Source organism: Ixodes scapularis, unplaced genomic scaffold, assembly GCF_016920785.2.
Source record: "Ixodes scapularis isolate PalLabHiFi unplaced genomic scaffold, ASM1692078v2 PGA_scaffold0__279_contigs__length_252992795, whole genome shotgun sequence".
In the NCBI taxonomy this organism is placed as follows: domain Eukaryota; kingdom Metazoa; phylum Arthropoda; class Arachnida; order Ixodida; family Ixodidae; genus Ixodes; species Ixodes scapularis.
The window spans coordinates 103,323,696-103,344,090 of record NW_024609835.1 but is presented as its reverse complement, the minus strand read 5'-3'; the positions used below and the strand labels follow the sequence as shown (position 1 = coordinate 103,344,090).

Sequence of the window (20,395 nt, the reverse complement as noted above, 5' to 3'; positions counted from 1 at the left end):
CCACAGCAGTCTTTTCTTGGCTGCACCCCATAATCATAAAAAAATGGAAGCACTTCCTACCATAACATAATCACAAAAATCAAACAGAAGTTATGAGTAAATTACACGGTTATTCAATTGATGGCGGTACACTGACATAGATGTGCAGAAATCGAGGTCAGGAGGAGCGATTCTTTTATATAATGTCTGAATCCGTGTAAGCGGGAAAGTACAACACGGTGAAGGAACGTCAAATCATACAATATATCTGGTATGACAGACGTTATTATAAAAACTTACATTGTTAAGCAATGAAAATGACTAGGAGCCAATGAAAACCCTATGTAAAAACACGAAATCATGACTAGTTCTCCTTCCAGGCTAAAGCGTCAGCAAAAATGAACTTAGCATGACTTCATAATCCCTATACAATCGCCTTCCCAGATATCTATCGTAAAGAATATGAATCATGCTTTTCTGAACATGTTCTATCGTCACGTCTTGTGTGTTAGTTATTCAGTTTTATTTTGCTAAAGAGAATTCAACTCGGGACCCAATCAAGGTTTTGAAAGGGTGTAATAAGCAATGAGGCTTCTTGAAATGCCGCGTCAAGCGTAGTAACATTCCCAACATTCTCATAGAAGTACCTACCAGAAAAGATACTTTTTCTAAACGACAAGGCACCACCAACAAACACTCGAAGGTCTCTCACATAAAATACACGCTGAATTGGCATGGTATGAAGATCATGGGAAAAATCGTAAGGTACATGCCGTCGGCACAGAAATAGCACTTTTGCTTTTGCAGGAAAAATCACTAAAATGTTATGTTTACACCACAAAAAAATGGAAGACACATCATGGTGTAGGTTATCACATTCCGCAGTAGAGTGAATGTTTGTAACCCAGTTGTACACCTATGATTGTCGGAATCCGCTACACAGACGGAGCGCAAGTTCGTCTGCTTCTTGCACAGCGGTTGCGGTGATGTCAAACCTTCGAGCTCTGATTGGCTGATTGAGAAATATAGTTTGTTGACCTCGAAGCATCTAATATCGAGGTCTACCCACTACCTTTAAACTCAAAGCCAGTCAGAAACTGGCGTTCTTCTGACGTCACCGCAAACACAGTAGAAGAAGCAGAGGACTTGGTCTTCGAATAGCGGTTGTCCAATTCTTGCTTACATAATGTCATTGAAAGAATATTCCCTAGAACGAACCTTTCAATGTAGGGGCAGTGGTATTATTGGGAATATGTGTGGATGGAATTTCACTGAAAAGTTTGTAAAAACAATCAAACAATTGTTAGGGTGTTGTAAAAGAGGTGGATAACAATATATATATTGTGTTTTCGCGTTAAAAGACCCTGCGTATATTCGAGACTCCCGAAAACAGTCCACGGCCAGTAGTAATTGTCACGAATCTGGGCGAGCGTACTGCTATAGCCAAGGTGTCCAGCTGTCAGGTCGTCATGGCATGCTTGAAAGATTTCTTCTCGAAGGCTGGCCGGAACAACCAGCAGCCAGGCAGGGTTGCTCGTTCCAAAGTTCTTCTTAAAGGGCACGCCTCGCTCCAGAACTAATCTTGGAAAGTCTCATGCCAAGACTCGCGGAAGTAAACATTCTTGACCTTCGAGGTGGTCAATCACGGCCCGAAGTTCGGTGTGGTCTTGTTGACGTGCTCCCATGTCGGTATCTGTAATTGCTCCGAGAAAACGGGCGTCATCGTCGTCGTCGGTGCTGTCGGGAGGAGATTCGACTGGGGCCCTATGCAAACAATCGGCGTCATTATGCTTGCGTCCAGACTTGTGCGCAATGGTCATGTCGAATTCTTGCAGTAAAAGGCTCCAGCGAGCGAGGCGTCCTGACGGGTCCTTGAGGTTGGCGAGCCAACAGAGAGCGTGGTGGTCCGTGACAACGCGGAACGGAATCCCGTACAGGTACGGGCGGAACTTGGTTAACGCCCAGACAACAGCGAGACATTCCTTGTCGGTTGTTGAGTAATTTTTTCTGCCTTGGACAGCGCCCGGCATGCGTAAGCGATCACACTCTCTGTGGCGTCTTGTCTTTGGACGAGCATCGGACCTAGCCCGGCGTTGCTGGCGTCTGTGTAAACTTCTGTTTTCGCTGATGGATCGAAGTGTCCAAGGATAGGGAACGACTGAAGTCTTTCCTTCAGTTCGTTGAACGCTTGTTCTTGCTCTTCCCCCCACTGGAAGTTCACGTCGTCCTTCGTCAAATGCGTAAGCGGTGCAGGAATCTTGGCAAAATCGCGAACGAATCGTCTGTAGTATGCGCACAGCCCAAAAAAATCTTCGTACGGCTTTCTTGTTTGATGGCTTTGGAAATTCAACGACAGCGGATGTCTTTGCAGAGTCAGGACTTACACCTTGAGCACTCACGACATGGCCCAGGAATTAGAGCTCGCCATAAGCGAACCGACATTTTGACGGCTTCAGTGTCAGTCCGGCATTCTGGATAACATGTAGCACGGCTCCCAAATGTCTCAGGTGTTCGCGGAAGTCGCTGGAGACTAGCACGACTTTGTCGAGATAGATGAGGCAACTTTGCCATTTCAAGCGGGAAAGAACGGTGTCCATTACGCGCTGGAACTTCGCCGGCGTTGTGCATAGTCCGAACGGCATCACTTTAAAATCGCATAGCCCGTCCGGCGTGACGAAAAATGTCTTTTCACGATCTCGTTCGTCGACCCCGATCTGCAAGTACCCACTCTTCAGGACCATCGACGAAACGTCTCGGGCGTGGAGAAGCCGGTACAGGGTGTCGTAGATACGTGGCAGCTGTTAGACGTCCTTTTTTGTTACGGCGTCACTCGGCGGTAGTGCACGCAGAACCGAAGAGTTCTGTTCTCGAACTTAGGAAATGTTCTCAAACTTACGAGAAGGGCAAGTTGAAAGAGTAAATAAAAGGACAGTAAGGTGGCTGGAATCGAACCCTGTCTTTCTGCGTGGAAGGCACGCGCGATAACAGTTAGGCCACGAGTGCGCTGCCTACTTAGTCAGCTGCGCTCGCGGCTATATACACCTCTCGAGGAGCAAGGCGTGTCAAAAAACTCATAGTGCGAAGAACCCTGACTCTTTTTCAGGGATTTACACGGCAGATCAACGATGAAGGACATTCTAAATTTTACGAAAGATGTCTCACAGTTCGTTAGAAAGCAGACATCACCTTGACTTTTATGTATAATTAGCCAGGTTATAATGAAAATTTGGGTAGTCTAAAAAAAAATATATAACTCGAAGACAGAAGAAACTACAGAGGTTACAAAATAACTAACGATGCCTTGGGATGGTTAAGAACAAAGCAAATATACGTAATGAAAAATAGACGAGGAAATGTCACATATATATTACCTGTATAGCCTCAGAAGCCCGTCCCTCGCTACGGCACCGCTGACAAAGTAAGAACGACAAGGCGTCCCTTCCGAACATCCGGCCTCCAGCATGCCCTCCGCCCTTCGCTGCGATTTGACTGCGGGTGCATTCTCGTGGCTCTCGAGATGGAAGCCTTAACGAAGGTTGGAAGCCAGTGCTGGAGGCGGGTTAACTGGAGCTCCTTATTGCCGTTCTCATCTTGCTAGTGATTATAGTGGAAATATTCATGCCTAAGGACTCCAACGTCACTGCGGAGGCCCCGTCAAACACCACAAAGAAATGGACAGACGCGAGCCCAAACATCATATACCCCGTCACGCAGGTACTGCCAAATGACTTTCCTCCGTTCAATGTGCATTCTATTTTTGGGCTGATACCTATTTCAATTCGTTTTTTGTTCTGAATATTTAGCAGAAGTAATCCTCTATCAAACGAGAAAATTACTTTTGTCGGAGCACCGCCGTGGTTTAGGCGAGGCGCCTTTCGAGTGTCGTACGGCTTTTCGAAGAAGCGGTACAATCTTGAGGACTGACAGCAACAATTTCGGAGGTTGTTACTGGAATCAAGAACTCAAGATTAGTGCGAGCCGGTCTTTTATATCTTTTCTATTACAGTTAACCTTATTGACCAGCGTAGCCGTCAGCAAAAGGCGGCGAAGCGGGCGAAAAAACAACGCGAACCATTCAGCTCGGGGCGTCCCGCCAGGAACTGGAATGGCGCTGTCGTCACTGGCGAAACTTCAGCGCTTTGGTCTCACACTCTAAGAAATGGCTGCGCGTTCACTATTACCCAAAACACTTGCAGAGCCAATCTCTGCGATATGAAATAAGCTCAGCGTCTGAAGAGGCGGAACATATGTTTATAAAGCTGAAAATGAAGTCTGCCCTGTGTTATTCCGTAATGCAAGCATGACGCTTTGCATTGCGTAATGCAACACAGCGCAGACTTCATTTTTGGATGTAAATAGATATTCCGCCTCGTCATTCGCTGAGTTCATTTTGTAGATCGCAGAGATTGGCTCTTTGAGTGTTTTGCAGGTAAGTAGACACGCAGGGATTTGATAGAGTGAATCAAAGCGCGACGTAAAAATATTCGCTTTGACAAGCCAAGTGCCCCGCAGAATTTCAAAGCTACTTGCCTTTCGAAGAGAAATAACGGGATCATAGCTGGACAAACTGGGTGCTAGCAGAATGCTCGATGGCCTCCAGCCAAATGGTTCGCAAATTCTTACTTGCGTTGATATCTTCTCGGTAATGAAATTTCGGTTGCAATCACGACCGTTGCCCCAGTCACAAAGCAGCGGGGCCGCTTTCACGGGAACCGACATCTTTTTTTTTTCTTTTTTTTAGCATCGGCACGCGATGAATGAATCAAGTCAGATCAAGCAACATAGCTGATGTGGAATCCTAGGATTTGGCCAGGCTCGCTACGAAAAGAGGCGCTCGCATTTCCCTTCCGAAGCCGCGTACTTTTGACAGTTGTTTGCTGCAAGCGAGGGCGGTTGAAGATATTTTCCTTTAAGTCTTTTAGAGAACGCAAAACGACTCGATTTCATAAAAATATACGAGCTCGAGACGCCACGCTCGTTGAGCACGCCGCAGACGCCGGCAGCCACGTTTGTTATTGTTTGAAAACGTGGCCGAAATGCAACCTCGAGATTGCTTTGAAAACAATAATATCTATATCTCGGTTAATCGTTTCCCATTAATAAAAATATTGTCAATAAAAATGCAATTACGCCACGGAGATTCAATTGTAGAACATGCATTTTGCACGTCAATCATTTCTCCAACCAATCAAAGTCAGGAAATGTTGCCACATAGCTAGCTAAGCACCGGGCGTGGACTAGACCAGAGCTTCATCCAAATAATTTGAGCTTAAGAGCGTCGAAATTGCTAGAAAATTATTTTTTTCATGGCAGCGTTTACAAAAATTGTGTTCCATTTAGAATTTTCAGAAATGGATTTCTTCTTAAATTGTATTGTTTTTTTGGGGGCAGTGGAGTAGTCCCGCCACTGAAAGTACAGAGTGTTTTGAGATAATTGCGGCCGGCCGTGTCCGGGGACCGTTTTTAATTTAAAAAATGAATTTTGTATACCTAATTCCCATCAAACAAAAACGATATTAGTTTTGTGAAAAAAAAATGTGTTCTTGAGTAAAACAAGTTAGAACCACGCTCTCAGAGCGAATTAATTTCTGCAAATTGCGCGAAGTAGGCATTTGAGTCACCTCTCCAAAAAAATATGTTCTGACTACCGGTCCAGACATATTTACTTATAATCTACGTATACGGCGAATTCACTCAAGCTATTCAATGTTAAATGTCGACGTAGTTAATTTCTATAAAAAGAAAAGCATACTTGGCACATCCCGTAAAGATACCTATATTTTATATTTTTTCTCCGCATCGATAAATACCAGAACTTTCAAACTTTGCCAGCGTGTTGTCCTGTATCTTTTTAATAACGGTGCAAAAATAGGCTTTCTGGGCAGTAAATAAATCTGTGAGAAACGCTGAAAACGAGGCCATTTGAATAATTACGATTATTTTTGATAACTCTTAAACAACATTTCGATTTTGTTTTCGACTTTTTACATTTAGGCCAATCATAGGTACTAACAGGATTTTCAAAGTGAGGAGACCGCCACTCTCAGCTTACACTCTACAAGAAAAGGTGTAGCCATTACACGCCTCGTCGTACATACGACACCCCAAAACTTGAGGTCGACGTACAACCCAGTGGCATCAGACTGACAACCCCAAACAACATCTACCAGAGACTTGATGACAGTGCGATCTTACATATTAAACAACTGAAGCACGTATCAAAGACTACAAACATAAAACACACACACACACACACACACACTCACACACAAACACAAATTTTGAGTAGGGCCAAGAAAATCCCGATAACTTGTTTCGCACTCAGCCACAGTTACGTAAGCTATTTTAATAAGTTGTTCAACTCAGCTCCCAAGTCTTATAATTTTCACTAAGCATGATCTTCCTCAGCAGTAACTTGGCATACCGTTCCTCAATGCGATTCATTTCACATAGATTTCCATCATTCTCCTCCTATTTCTGCGAGCGGATCACCAGTCTGCTCGTCGAAGCGAGACCGTATTTGCAGCTCGTCATTTAACAATCGTACAGGGACAAGGGTCGACCCACCGGAATTGCGGACGATTCTCTCAAGCTCTCTTCTGTAGCACGACATACCGTAGCACAAACTTGGTAAGGTGTCGGCGTGCTGCTTATAGCTCCAACGCTAAAAGCCGAGTAAGAGGCGACGCTATAGAGCTTACTGAGGGCGGCGATCTTAACATTTATCTGAATATTATTTTATACATCAGGTTCCCTAATCTACAGGGCTGGAAATATAGACAGGGACATAGTCGCCTGCTTTGATAGGTAGGCGGTGCGCCGCTGACCGTTCGCAGCATGCGGTGATGTCCAGGTCCCTGTGTCCCGCCGTGAAGATGAGGGTCCAGGTGTCATCCTTTAACTTGCGCGTGTTACGTCATTATGGCGCAACTGTTGGAGCGATATCTGACGCTCTGGCTCTTGCCATTAGGTCCGATTTATGACGTCATCTTTCTCAGACAACAAACATTTTATATTGGTTACCTACTGTCACGTATTTGTTGAACTGAGAGGTCAAAGCTCCGTGGCAGACGGATACGATTTTTTTTAGGCTAGTACTTAAATGCGGACGACCAAACGAATATACCTGGATTATATCATAAGAAAAACCTGGATTCCTAATAGCCATACCAGGTATGAACCATGATTTCGCGTTTGTGCCTGTCATAAACTCTAGCATTCATCTAACTGTGGTTGCTTCTGCCGGGGTTCAAACCCATCACCTTGCAATCCGCAGAAACATTTGTCCTCAAGGAGCCACGGGGGAGTCAGGCCCAAGAAGGCCTGAGTACACTTCATTTTCACTCAATTAAGTTCATTAAAAAATGTAACATATTCATATTACACGAGAGATTTATTTGTTTTTATTCTGGGCCTGCGCATCTGGACTTGCTACTTTCTTAAGAATGCCTTCATGTCTACTTACCCGCAAAACACACGAAGTGCCAATCTCTGTGATGTACGAAATCAGCCAAGCGAATGTTGACACCAAGCATCTGTTTAGACCTCAAAATTAAGTGTGTGGCTTGGCAGTACGATATGCAAGCACGACGCTTTTCATTGCGCACTGTCACAGCGCTGACATCTTTTTTAGTTCTAAGCGGTCATTCAGCCTTATCGTTCGCTGAGCTGATTTCGTTGATCGGAGAGATTGGCTCTTTGAGTATTTTGCGGGTTAAGTAGAGGTGCAGGCATATTTTATAGTGTATGCGCGCTTGCAAGCAGGTTATCTGCACACAGATGTGTCTCCGCTGGTGTGGGCCAGCTCGTGAAATTGCAAGTCCTTATCAAGTTCCATAAGTCTACACAACTGCTGCACGTAAATTCCAATTTTCTCGACAAGAAATACAGCTAGTTTCTCTGCCGCATGTTATCAGCGAAATGTCTGACGATTTTGCTTTTCAGCGGACTGATGCAAACTGAATCGCGCCTAAGAGGGGCATGCTTAATAAGCAGCAATTATCTCAAATATGCATTCAACGTGTCTCCTATATAGAAATATTGGTTAATCTTGAAATATAAAGTTATCAGTAAAAGGGAGGACACGAATAAGTCACACGCAAAATAACTGCATTAAATTACAAAATAAGAAGATATAAATAAAACGCAAAATGCTTTGCCACATATTTAACTCAAAACGTTTGGATTAACTGAAACAGGCTCCAAGCAAATTTATGAGACGATTGTGGATGTTTTATTTTTCTTTTTGCCGCTGAAGGCAGTCCAGTTAAACGACGTCGAAATAAATGTCACATGGGAATTTGTTTCGCGACAGTCTCATAACGTTTACTGAAGAAGCTATGGGTACAGCGCTCACCGAGGTTATACAAAATAGTCGAGCGAATCGTGCCTTACTTAATGGCAGCGCTATTCCAGCGGAGTCCTGACGCTTAATCAAAACAGCCCGATCGGGGAAGGCTCCTTATACTCCAAGCTGAGATCAAGGCTGGACCTGAGACAACTTATAACTTCTGACGCCAAGGCGATCTACTTGTCTCCACACTCACGCAACAAAACGTTGCCGAAGTCTATATACTTTGGTTAACATCAACAATCGGTGTTTTCATGGGTTGCTGTCAAACTGGTCGGTTAATGAACGGCTCGTTCATTGTAGTCCCTGGGAGCTTTAAAGTCCGTTCACACTCTTGCAACCGAGTACGACCGAAGGAGACAAGACTGGTTTTTAAGACTCTTGCGACCTTTTAGGACCAGCTTCGCTGCGGCGCATCCGGTCCTAAGAGGTCGCAAGAGGCTGAAAAACCGGTCTGGTCGCTCTCGGTCGTAGTCAGTTGCAAGAGTGCGAACGGGCCTTTAGAAAGACGGGGCGCGGTTCATTATGTTTAACAGGGAATACCATGTCATCACATTATCATTGCCTTTTTGCGACGACGCGGCTTTGCCGAAACAAAGGTAAAGATTATCGTTATGTTGCGATTATGGTTCCTCCCGTGTTGCGTTCGGCGATTCCGTCTGCTCATGGAGCCATTTCAGTGCACTAGCTGCAGAGCATTAAGAAGATGTTAGAGGCACGTTCGCCACGCCCGACGTTTTTTAAGCGGTCGAGGACTAAGGAAACATAAAATGCCATTTGATTCACTTGCATAATCATGATAATTCGAGAAGACCTCCATGAAGTAATTTCTCGACGTTTTAATTATTCTCAGGTATCTAAAACTCGGAGCACCGCAGTTGACATGGAACGGGGCGCACAGTTGCGACGGAAACATTTCTCTGAACAGTTGCTTGGAGAATAATTACTAAAATTGGCGTGTATAAACGAAATTATAGCAGTTATTTATATTTTAGACTCGTTGCTGTAAAATATTTCTTATTTTTTTCTTGTGGAGCATCTACGATGATAAAGTTGGTGCAGCTAATAGTTTAATAACCATTGGTTCAAACACACTGTCGCCTCTACCAATAAATTTGAAGCTTGCACGTGACAATCAGATAAATTGCGGTATAATTGTTGTTTACCAATTTGAACAATACTGGAGGGCTGTAGGCTGGTAGCCGTTTATACGTGCGCTTAATGAGGGTAAAAAAAAGAGACAAGAGTGATTTGTCACAAAGAGATGTGAGATGTGAGGGTACTGTGCTGTGCTCTCAAAAATGTTCTTTTAAATTACTGCTCTCATCCTTAATTGAATTGTTAATCCAGTCCTCTATGTCCTTACGAATATGTTTACGAGGAGCACGATAAAAAGTGTAATTTCTTTAAAATGCCGATAGAAATATTTTAGGCGATTGCAGCCGAAATAAGGTTTCAGAACAAAGTTGCTTACTGAGCCTTTTTGATTAATGTGGTTGTCTCTCGGTGCTTTGTATGAATATTTTTTCTTAAATATTGCTCTTATCCTAAAGATAATAGCAGTACGTGAATGATAGAAAAATAACTGCAGAAAAAATTGATAACAATACTAGACGATATTATTCTATCCTGACAAAAGAATGCAGACGGTTACGGTACTGATAAATCAGTCCCGTGTTCAACATCTGACATGTGCGAAAAACCACTATTTAAGCAGCCTTTTTTTAGCACCCAACATCACTTCATCGAGGGACATCTTAACGTTCGTCATGGCCGGTTCTATGGTTTTCTTGGCACTCTGTGCCTTTGCCTTTGTGTCGGCCGCAAGTGCATCTGACGGGCTCTCAGTCGTCAAGGTGGACCAATGCACGGGTGAGTGCTGTTGCTCTTGCCTCGATGTTTGCAGGATGAAAGAGAGTTCGACAACGAAAACATAAGGATATTGTAATGAAACACGGGCTTCAGAAGAATTAGTAACTTGAAATTAAAGCAAAATAAAGAGCATTTGAGATCGCAACCTTAGCATTCGCGTTCTCTGAGTACAGTTTAAATCACTAAGCGCTTTTATATAAGTTTTAGAAGTGTATTTCTATGAAAGGTGTTAAATGTGTCAACCAGCCAGTGCAATTTCCAATAAGTTTAATGCGATTGTTTGAAAACTGTCGTAAATTAATTTCCCATGTAAAAAAAAACTAGAAATGCATTTAGAGTTTTTCTTTTTTAGTCGATATTTATACGGTTCAGACATAACCACAGAGGTATACGATCAATGGCCGAAAGAAGATTGGCAGTATATTTCAGTCACCCAGACATAAATATTTAGGAATTGTCGTATTTCCCATCACTAAAGGTAAAAAAGAGAAAATCTCGTTATTTTTAGCACGCACACCAATCGTCTCCACAACGTTCTATGAACCATCGCATATTGCATTTAAATATTTCCCTTCGCGAAGATGTAATCTCGCAAATAAAAGGAACTCCATACTCTGTGATATATTTAATCTTGCTTTGTTTAAAAACATATGCGCTTCAAGAATGCTTACCTTTTGCCTGAATTACAGATGGGTCGACGAAGAATGTGAAGGAAGTTCGATTGACGCACTGCGAATCCCTTCCCTGCAATGTCAAATTGGCCGACAAGCCTCGCTTTGAAGTGGACTTCATCGCAGGTGAGGACAAAGTAGCTACATAACTGGTGCTCTAGCATATACAGCCTCACGTAGCGTGCAGAGTATTGGTTTTGTAGAATGCTGTATTCTTCTCAATTTTATAATAATAAGTATGTTACATTTTATTTTTAATCCATTGTGGTTTCTTTTAGTCGATTCCTAACTGCTAATGACGGAGAGTATGGGTGGTGGGATTGATGGGAGGGAGGTATTGATGTGGCACAAAGATAGGATGGTTATCGCTTCAGGGTAGGAGGAAGTGTCGATCGGGGGCAGTTTAGGAAGAACACAACCTAGGTTGCGTATCTTCAACTGTAGCAGTCGCATTAGGAACCGACAATTTAAAGGGTAAAACACTCCAGTCGTTTTTTTTCGGACACACGCGGCCTGTTATGCGCCCATGCACTGCTAGCGAGAATATTATAATAGCACCAAAAGAAATCTATACCGTCCACATTATGAATCCTTTTAGCAGATGAAGTGTTTGATAAAATAAAGCATTCAAACACGGATACATCGCTCTTTAAGGGCTTAAGAAATAAAAATTCTAGAGTAATATAAATGTTTTATTGTATTTCAGCATTGATCTGAATTTGCAGCCCGAAAAATCATTCTATCGTGATGCCTTCACAATGTATACAGTAAAGATCCAGGTTGTATTCCGCAGTTCTTGGTAAACATTCACGGGGTAATTGAGTGATATCTACGGGAAAAATAACGAGATAAAGGTGTGATCCGGTATATAAAGTGTATGGAAAGTATGAGAACCCCAGGATCAGCAATTATTGTTATGCCTCATTAAATGTGGAGGCGTATTTCTCAATAGCGGATTTTTAATGTCTCCCTATTTCAGGCACCAATACATTAAAAAGATTTGGACCAAGATGAAACCAAGGCGCATTGAATGACACCTTTCAGGGTACTTATAGAGTATTTCAATTGAAGACAATAAAAATGATATGAACGCAGATACAAATAAAACAGAAAATTTTGTGTGAAAAATGCATTGCTGCGTCAGTAGCAACGAAATCACAGTGAGGTGTAGTATGGTGACGCAGCCAACCAAATACTCGAAAACGAATTACTTGAAAAATCGCTGTATTTTAAGCAAATATACGCTTTACACATTAAAAATGTTGCGCTGGGACATCTGTCAAACTTAAAACAGGTTAGACGAACGCATAAGATGTCTGGCGTTTTGAAATATTTTTGCGCCATTGTGGCTTTAGCCTCACCTGTTGCGCCCTGCCCTATCTTTTGTCCTTATGGCATCGGCGTAAACATGGCCTTTTCGTCAAGACCCAAATAGCGGTTCTTGACAGAGGAACTTAGATGTAGTAACTCTAATATGAAAGTTTTCGCGTTTTCAGTAGCTGGACACAGGTTGGTAATTTTTTGGTATTAATTTTTTCTCTCCCCCTGTAGAGAGGGACTCCGATGTGATGCGTCTGAAGGTTCAAGGCCAGATTGGACAACTGAAGCCGGAGAATTTCCCTGGCTTCAAGAGCGACGCGTGCAGCCAGATGGGTGTTGAGTGCCCACTTGTGGCCGGCAAGCAGTACACAGCCAAGTCACAGCTCACGATGTCACCTACATTCCCGCCGGTAGGTTTATTCACAGGTCTTTTACTTCGACGCTTTCTGTAATATATGTTAGAGTTTGCTTTTTAAGTCCGCAGTTTTCGGACTCAACAGGGATACTCTACAGCCCTAAAGTTCGCAGCTTTCCAGACACAGTGGTTTCCGTTCAGAAAACTAAAAGACGATGCGAAGTATGAATCTTCGGAATGCGGACCACACAATGCCCATGTAGGCGAGGCACAGTTTTATTTTTTTAAAGGAGGCGGACACTCTAGGGTCGATATTTTACCTTGAATATCTACGTTTTGAAAATACAAGGGGAGTGAAACAAGCACTCATTTTTTACGAAATCTGTAAACTCCTGCAATGAAGATTGGGAAGAATATTAAACAATAGAAAGGGCAACAAAAAAATTATATGAATGAATATTATTGATATCAAAGCCAATAAGTTGAATTCTACAATGTAAACCAATAAGCGAGCTTATAGGCACTTTATTTTTATTCACGTAGAGCTGGGCATCAGACGATAGAACAATATGCTAGCACCCTCTGTTGGAGTAAACAGTGTGAATGTTTTCAGACCCAGATGATGTCACCGTTGCTCCTACCATTCTTAGAGTGGATTGGTGAATTTGACAGCCAAGGCAAACAAACGCTGAACCACAATAAATAACATAATAACTAAATTACTAATCGCTGTATAAATTAAGGTAGTACATTAGATCCGCTGAAATCTGTTCTACACGTCGTCATTTATTAACGTTTACATCTGGAAAAACAAAAGGGGATGTGGAAACACTGAAAAGTAATAACGTTTTCTTCACTTTGATTTTCAGACTCAAGCAAAGGCCATTTTCAAAGGTGTGGATGCTGCAGGAGAGCTCTTCTGCTTTACCGTACCTGTAGAGCTGAAGCAGTAGACTCATGCATCTGACTCGAGAAATAAATAAATTTGACTAATGTTGAAGCTGGTGTCGTGATTATAGTTTTGGTTAGCGAAATCCGGATGGAACCAAGCCTCCAAAATTCACTGAAGAAGAAACTTCACTAAACACATTACCATAAGAAGCGTCTAAATTGGTTGTGCCTGTTCACCACTGCATCTTTAAAAATGGGAAGGTTTATGAAAGCATTAACTTCGAAAACACTCGTAGCGAAGGAAATGTAGGCTGAAAAATATGCAAGGCACCTCCACAATAGTATGACAATTTTAAGTTGCCACCTATTATCATAAACGTAGATGACTTTCCCTTGAATACGCTGGTCATCGTGGCACTATAAAGTTGAAGGGCTACGAAGAGACCGAATTAAAAGCAAAACTTTCATGGCGAAAATTATTATATAAATGTGTCCGATTTGAGGACCTTCAATATCATAAAATAACTGATAAGCAGCTTATATAATTTACACGGTTTCTATGCTTACTGGACAGATCATTAATCAAATGGTATATTTTCTTCAAAAGTATGGCTATTTAAAAGGCGCATAGAATGTGATTATTACATAACAAAAAAATAAAAGACGTCTACAAATATATTTAAAGCTAAATTAGAGAGCGGCTAGCGAGGAGAAGGAAGGAAGGGTACGGCATGGAGGATACAGCCCTCCTCCTCCGTACCCTCTCCTCCTCCCCTCCTCCTCGACAACAACTCAAATTCCTGCTAAATTTAGTTGAATGCGTCGGTGCTGAGGTCACGTGACGAAAATTTTCCCGTTAAATGTGGCGTAGAAACTGAGTTTGTCGGCTTAATCTAGCGTAGAAACTGAATTTCCCCGCTAAATTTAGTAGGGAAATTGAATTGGTGTTGAAGTAGCGTGACGTGCATTTTCCCGCTAAATTTAGCGTGGTTTCGCCGACACCGAGGCCGACGCGGGCGCCGACGCCGACACCGATGTAACGAAACCAGGAAACGGGCGTCTAAGAGCTGCACTCGAAAAAATATGTTGAAGAAGCCAATAAATCAATCATAAGAGCAAGTTTTCTTAAAGAATATCTGCAGGTCTCTCATTTTCGTTTGTAAAATCGATCCACGGGGCACTCACAAACTTTCCGCGCACAGACGTTATTATTGGTTATCGATGTCTCACTCTTATTTTTTGATTTAAACATTATTGCCTCCAATTTACATGTCTTCAGACTGTCAATCTTCAGTATGGTCAGTCACAATAATTAGGAATCTTGAACATTTTAGCAATTTTATATTATTAATTGATCTTGAAGGAGTGAGATCGCGTGGTCCAAGTAATTTTGCCATTCGCGTGCTGCTCACAGATTAAAGTACTTTCGAGATGATTTCTCGTTAACTTCAAAAAGGCTCATTCTATAGACACAACCCGTGACCAAGCAGTGTTGAATTACGTGTTACACATAAATCCCCCGAGAGTTTTTTCGTCATTCACAAAATGCAGAATTTATGGTCCGTTACAAGTTACAACGGTAAATATGTTGGCATTTCTACAGATTTCATAAGAATAGCTGGCGTGCTTAATGCGGTGTTTTTTTTTGCAACACGTTTCATGCTGCCGTTCTTTACATGTGACAATAGTTAGTGAATAAAGTATTCACGATATATTTACCAACATTCACTATTGAAACCGACTGGGTCATATGGGGGGCTGTGAGGGGTCGCTACCCTGTGGAACCAACTCTCACCCAGCAGTTAGCGCCAACACGCGGCAACATTCTGTCCTAATTTCGGCAAACAACTTTCATGTGAATATTGCTTTAATGAAATATAATATTTGGTACATTTTACAGTAATTTTATCTTGGTTTATTTCGAATGACTCCTTACATTGTATTACACACCACAATTTATGTACTTCAATGTGAAGCAACCTAAAAGAAGCTTCATATATCGCTGCCTATTCGGACGTCTATTTCGCACGGTAAAATTCCGTCGACACTATTTCCTCTATTATACTCCTTTAAATCTTAAGCTGACAGTGTGGCGGGAGCTAGGCCCGGCCCGACTAATCAATTGCATGCCGTTTCTCCCCTCACCTAGCTCTCTCGTCGCGGTTTTGGGCGTGAGTATGATCACACGACGGAAGACAGACACGACTGGTCCAACGATCACGTAGTTTTCTTCCGCATTGTAAGCTTTAAGGTGGACGAAGGAAGTATAGAGGGGTCTGTTTGCTGAGAAACGCTGGACTATCCGACTTTCAAAGTCGATGGAACACCGTTTGCGTGCCACTGTGAAGTTGACACGCATATAGCCTTCTCTAAAAACGTTCCTAAATATATTTGCATGCAAACGTAGGTATATGTGTGGGGCGCCGGCGTGTAAATTGTTAATGGAGTTTTGAAAAAAAAAGTAAACAAAGAACGTTTTGATTATTTTTCTGTTGTTTTAAAACACGTTTATTTGTACATTCGATTGATGTCACGTATAATTTCTACGAACGTGTGTTGCATACAAAATATTAACCAGTGCTCCTGACATTTATATAAAAAAAATGCTCCCTCTAAGATATCTGTCGCGTTATATAATAATAAGTCTTTCTTTTCAGTGACTAAAGACAACCACAGCGGTCTTTTCTTGGTGCACCCCATAATCATAAAAAAATGGAAGGACTTCTTACCATAACCTAATCACAAAATTCAAACAGAAGTTATGAGTAAATTACACCGTTATTCAATTGATGGCGGTACACTGAACTAGATGTGCAGAAATCGAGGTCAGGAGGAGCGATTCTTTTATATAATGTCTGAATCCGTGTAAGCGGGAAAGTACAACACGGTGAAGGAACGTCAAATCATACAATATATCTGGTATGACGGAAGTTATTATAAAAATTTACTTTGCTAAGCAATGGAAATGACTAGGAGTCAATGAAAACCCTATGTAAAAAAACGAAATCATGACTAGTTCTCCTTCCAGGCTAAAGTGTCAGCGAAAATGAACTTAGCATGACTTCGTAATCCCCATACAAGCGCCTTCCCAGATATCTGTCATAAGGAATATGAACCATGCTTTTCTGAACATGTTCTATCGTCACGTCTTGTGTGTTAGGTATTCGGTTTATTTTGCTAAAGAGAATTCAACTCGGGACCCAATCAAGGTTTTGAAAGGGTGTAATAAGAAATGAGGCTTCCTGAAATGCCGCGTCTAGCGTAGTAACATTCCCAACATCCTCATAGAAGTACCTACCAGAAAAGATACTTTTTCTAAACGACAAGGCACCACCAACAAACACTCGAAGGTCTCTCACATAAAATACACGCTGAATTGGCATGGTATGAAGATCATGGGGAAAATCGTAAGGCACATGACGTCGGCACAGAAATAGCACGTTCGATTTTGCAGGAAAAATCACTAAAATATTATGTTTACACCACAAAAAATGGAAGACACATCATGGTGTAGGTTATCACAGTCCGCAGTAGAGTGAATGTTTGTAACGCGGTTGTACACCTATGATTGTCGGAATCCGCTACGCAAACGGAGCGCAAGTTCGTCTGCTCCTTGCACAGTGGTTGCGATGACGTCAAAACCCCGAGGCATCTAGCATCGAGGTCTACCCACTACCTTTGAACTCAAAGCCAGTCAGAAACTGGCGTTCTTCTGACGTCACCGCAAACACAGTGGAAGGAGCAGACGACTTGGTCTTCGAATAGCGGTTGTCCAATTGTTGCTTACATAATGTCATTGAAGGAATATTCCCTAGAACGAACCTTTCAATGCAGGGGCAGTGGTATTATTGGGAATATGTGTGGATAGAATTTCACTGAAAAGTTTCTAAAAACAATCATACAATTGTTTGGGGTGTTGTAAAAGAGGTGGATAACAATATTTATATTGTGTTTTTGCGTTAAAAGACCCTGCGTAGATTTGCTTATTCACTTTATTTCTGGCTGCCTGCGAAAAACCAGAGTCTTATTCTGGGCATATAAAAGCACAAGCAAATATGTCTGCGGCCTTGAATGTTATTGAACGTAGGTCAAAATCAGATCAATAGTATAAATTTCGTGCGTGTTCAACAATAAAAAAAAAATCGGGAATAAATAACTTTTCGATCGGCTGGTTATCACTCGCTTCGAAATACATTATAAGTATTTTAGAATTTGATCAGTCCCTCTGATGCATACAGCCCTATCCCGCTTTGCACTCGTGTAACGAGAGACATTAAAGCCTCATCAACCGCGGAAAAGAGACAGCATCTTTGAGTGTACTGAGTTAGCAGGCGCTGACCGGGTACATTTGTCTTGAGATTTGCATTGAGACAGATGGTAAATTAGAGGTAAATTGACATATCACGTATTTCGTGGTGTTGTGCAATTTGAGAAATAGATGTCCGCTAGAGCGATTGTTGCCGCAAAGAGGCGTGAATGCGGGATACGGGTGAGGTGGACACGAGCCCCAGTGATACACCCGCTGCGCCCCACTGCGCGGCTCCGAAAGTGGCGAAGGGGGACTTCGCCGGTGGTCTGCGGTTCCTAGGCGTTACGTCACGGCGTCGCTTCCAATAACCAGCCAATCCAGTGCGCCCCCATTGCTATGCGTTCTAGCCTCTCAAATTATGCACCCCTCCCCCTTCCCCCCCCCCCCCCCCCCCCACCATCTGTCGGCGTTTGCAGTTGTTTCCTAGCCAGGTCCATAGGCTGTGGGGCGGTGGCACAATCCCGTGGCGAGGTTTAGAACTTTAAATACGCGTTCTCCAACCACTCCTAGGTCAGTGCATATAAAAAGGCAGGACCCCTAATGCATTAAAACAATTTTATTAAGCGTTTGGCCGGGGAGGCATTTTCAGCAATTACAGCAGCAATGTACGGGTCTATTTCGACGCACGTTTTTTAATAGGAACGTTCCGCGTATGCTTCGGGGAGAGGAACTCAATTTTTGTTGCGACGGTTGAAGTCCTGCTGACACTCCAGGAATCTGTTTTTGAACTTTCCGATAAAACCAACTGTGTCGAGATAGACCCTCATATTACTGCTCTACTTAAGAGATGCCTCCTGCTTTGGAGGTGAAATGTTTAATGATATTTTTTTGTGTTAAATAATTTTTGGTTTGGGGATAACCATAATTGGTAGGTTTACTCCACAACACATTATTAAGTGTGAATAGTAAAACAAATAGGACGGCAATGTGTTAACACATTTTAAGCCAGAATTACCAATGGTACAAGGCAGTAAAGGAAAAATTGTAGCTGAGCGTTTTTTTTATATTTTCGTTTTGCGAGAGCAATTGAAGTTGATTAATGGAAGTTAATCTTGGTAGGCACGCGCAGTTGTGTACCCGGTGCCCTTAAAACTTCTGTACGCATTCCTGCTTACAAACATGAGAACCCTGGTTTTAAGTGCTCTTGGAAGTCGCGCGCATTGATAACTGCATGTCTCATCTATTTTATTCATAAAAGGAGGGAACTATCGGAGCCTGGATAAGCGCATGGCGTGCGTGCCGTCCTTTCGCAAAAGAAGCGCAGCCGCCACCCCTGAGCGGACATTGAGTCACTCTGCATGAAGCAGGAGAAGGGTGCCAGCTTTCGCTAGGTGTCATCCACTCAACGCTCGCTCTCCACGCCAGCTCTCAGACTCAGTGCCTCGATCGATAAAAGATGATGGGGGCAGAGGGTCCCATCCAGAGTTGTAAGATTTCTCATAAAAAAATTGAGTCACTTACAGTTAAATGAGTTGAAATTTAATTAGGTTACAATTATATGCTTTCAATTGTAACTTGTTAAACTAAGAGTAGCTAAAACAGTATAATGTAGTTATTTGTAATATGTCGCTAGAAGAATGACCTGAAGTGCTGGACTACCTCTGCCGGTGGTTGAACCACCGGCAGAGGTTGTGACATCCTTGCGCCAGAGGCTACGAGTGGAATTATTATTATATATTAACGTGTCGGGGATTGTGCCGCCATAGGCTGATAATTTCTGGGACGGATAAGTCCCCCTGCGTACAGTTGCGACTCATGGTACTTGCTCCTTGCTGGGCTGGGGTCGCGGACTGGTGCAAGAATTGTGCCGACGGTTTTCTTAATATTATTAGTACTGCTGAACACCGCCTCCTGCACAAGCCTGCCTAAACAGCAGGGGATACGAATTAAAACACCAGTGCACAACCTGAAGAAAGAGCTCCCGGATTTACTGCCAGGTATTTTGCCCCACTTCACCGAGGCAGTAGATTGCAATTTCTGTGATCTTCTCCCGCTGATTAATGGAACTACCTGTTACCCGATTCGAACAATAATGTGCCATGAGATTGTCTCAGAAAGATGGGCAAAATAGTTGAAAACGAAAAGAGGCTAAACTAGGTTAAATCCCCTGCACGCATTGCTCCTAAACAGATGACTCTAAATAATTTGAGTCGATTTTTCTTATAAATGTTCAGTTTAACGGACAGTTATAGTCAAGATGTCCAGTCGATATTCAAAATGTCTTAATATTGGCGGCGGGGGGGGGGGGGGGGGGGCTTGCTCTATGTTTTCGTCTGTGGGGCATATTTGTAGGACAATATGATGCAAAAAAGAAAACACCAACCTATTGGAAAGACCAGTTTGAAAATCTAACTGGTCATACTGGTATTTAAACTGGTCAAGCTGGTATTTGGACTAGTCAGACTGGTCTAACTGGAAATCAAACTGGTGGAACTGGTAGTCAGACTGGTCTAACTGGTAACCATATTGATCTAACTGGTCACCAGACTACCTTCGAACTGGTCACCAGATTGGCCTGACTGGTCACCATATTGACCTAACTGGTCACCACACTGGCTGAACTGGCAACCAGATTGACCAAACTGGTCACCAGATTGGCCAAACTGGTCCCCAGACTGGCCGAACTGGTCCAACTGGTAACCAGACTG

General features: G+C 42.7%; 1 protein-coding gene across 1 annotated transcript; it reads left to right on the top strand.

The window, feature by feature from the left end:
* The first annotated feature begins 10,065 nt into the window (after positions 1-10,065).
* LOC8038780 (putative protein heh-1) lies at positions 10,066-13,547 on the top strand. The gene is made up of 4 exons (XM_029968795.2): positions 10,066-10,201; positions 10,891-10,998; positions 12,424-12,602; positions 13,417-13,547. Exons 1-4 carry the CDS (start codon positions 10,099-10,101, stop codon positions 13,498-13,500), a joined length of 474 nt encoding a protein of 157 aa, XP_029824655.2. The 5' UTR covers positions 10,066-10,098; the 3' UTR covers positions 13,501-13,547.
* The last annotated feature ends 6,848 nt before the right edge of the window (positions 13,548-20,395 follow it).

Excerpts from the sequence above, each read along its gene's own strand:
- LOC8038780 (XM_029968795.2), top strand. The coding sequence starts at position 10,099 with ATGGCCGGTTCTATGGTTTTCTTGGCACTCTGTGCCTTTGCCTTTGTG. Across the intron at positions 10,202-10,890 it reads CAAGGTGGACCAATGCACGG|ATGGGTCGACGAAGAATGTG; the intron begins GTGAGTGCTGTT and ends CCTGAATTACAG. Across the intron at positions 12,603-13,416 it reads TGTCACCTACATTCCCGCCG|ACTCAAGCAAAGGCCATTTT; the intron begins GTAGGTTTATTC and ends TTTGATTTTCAG.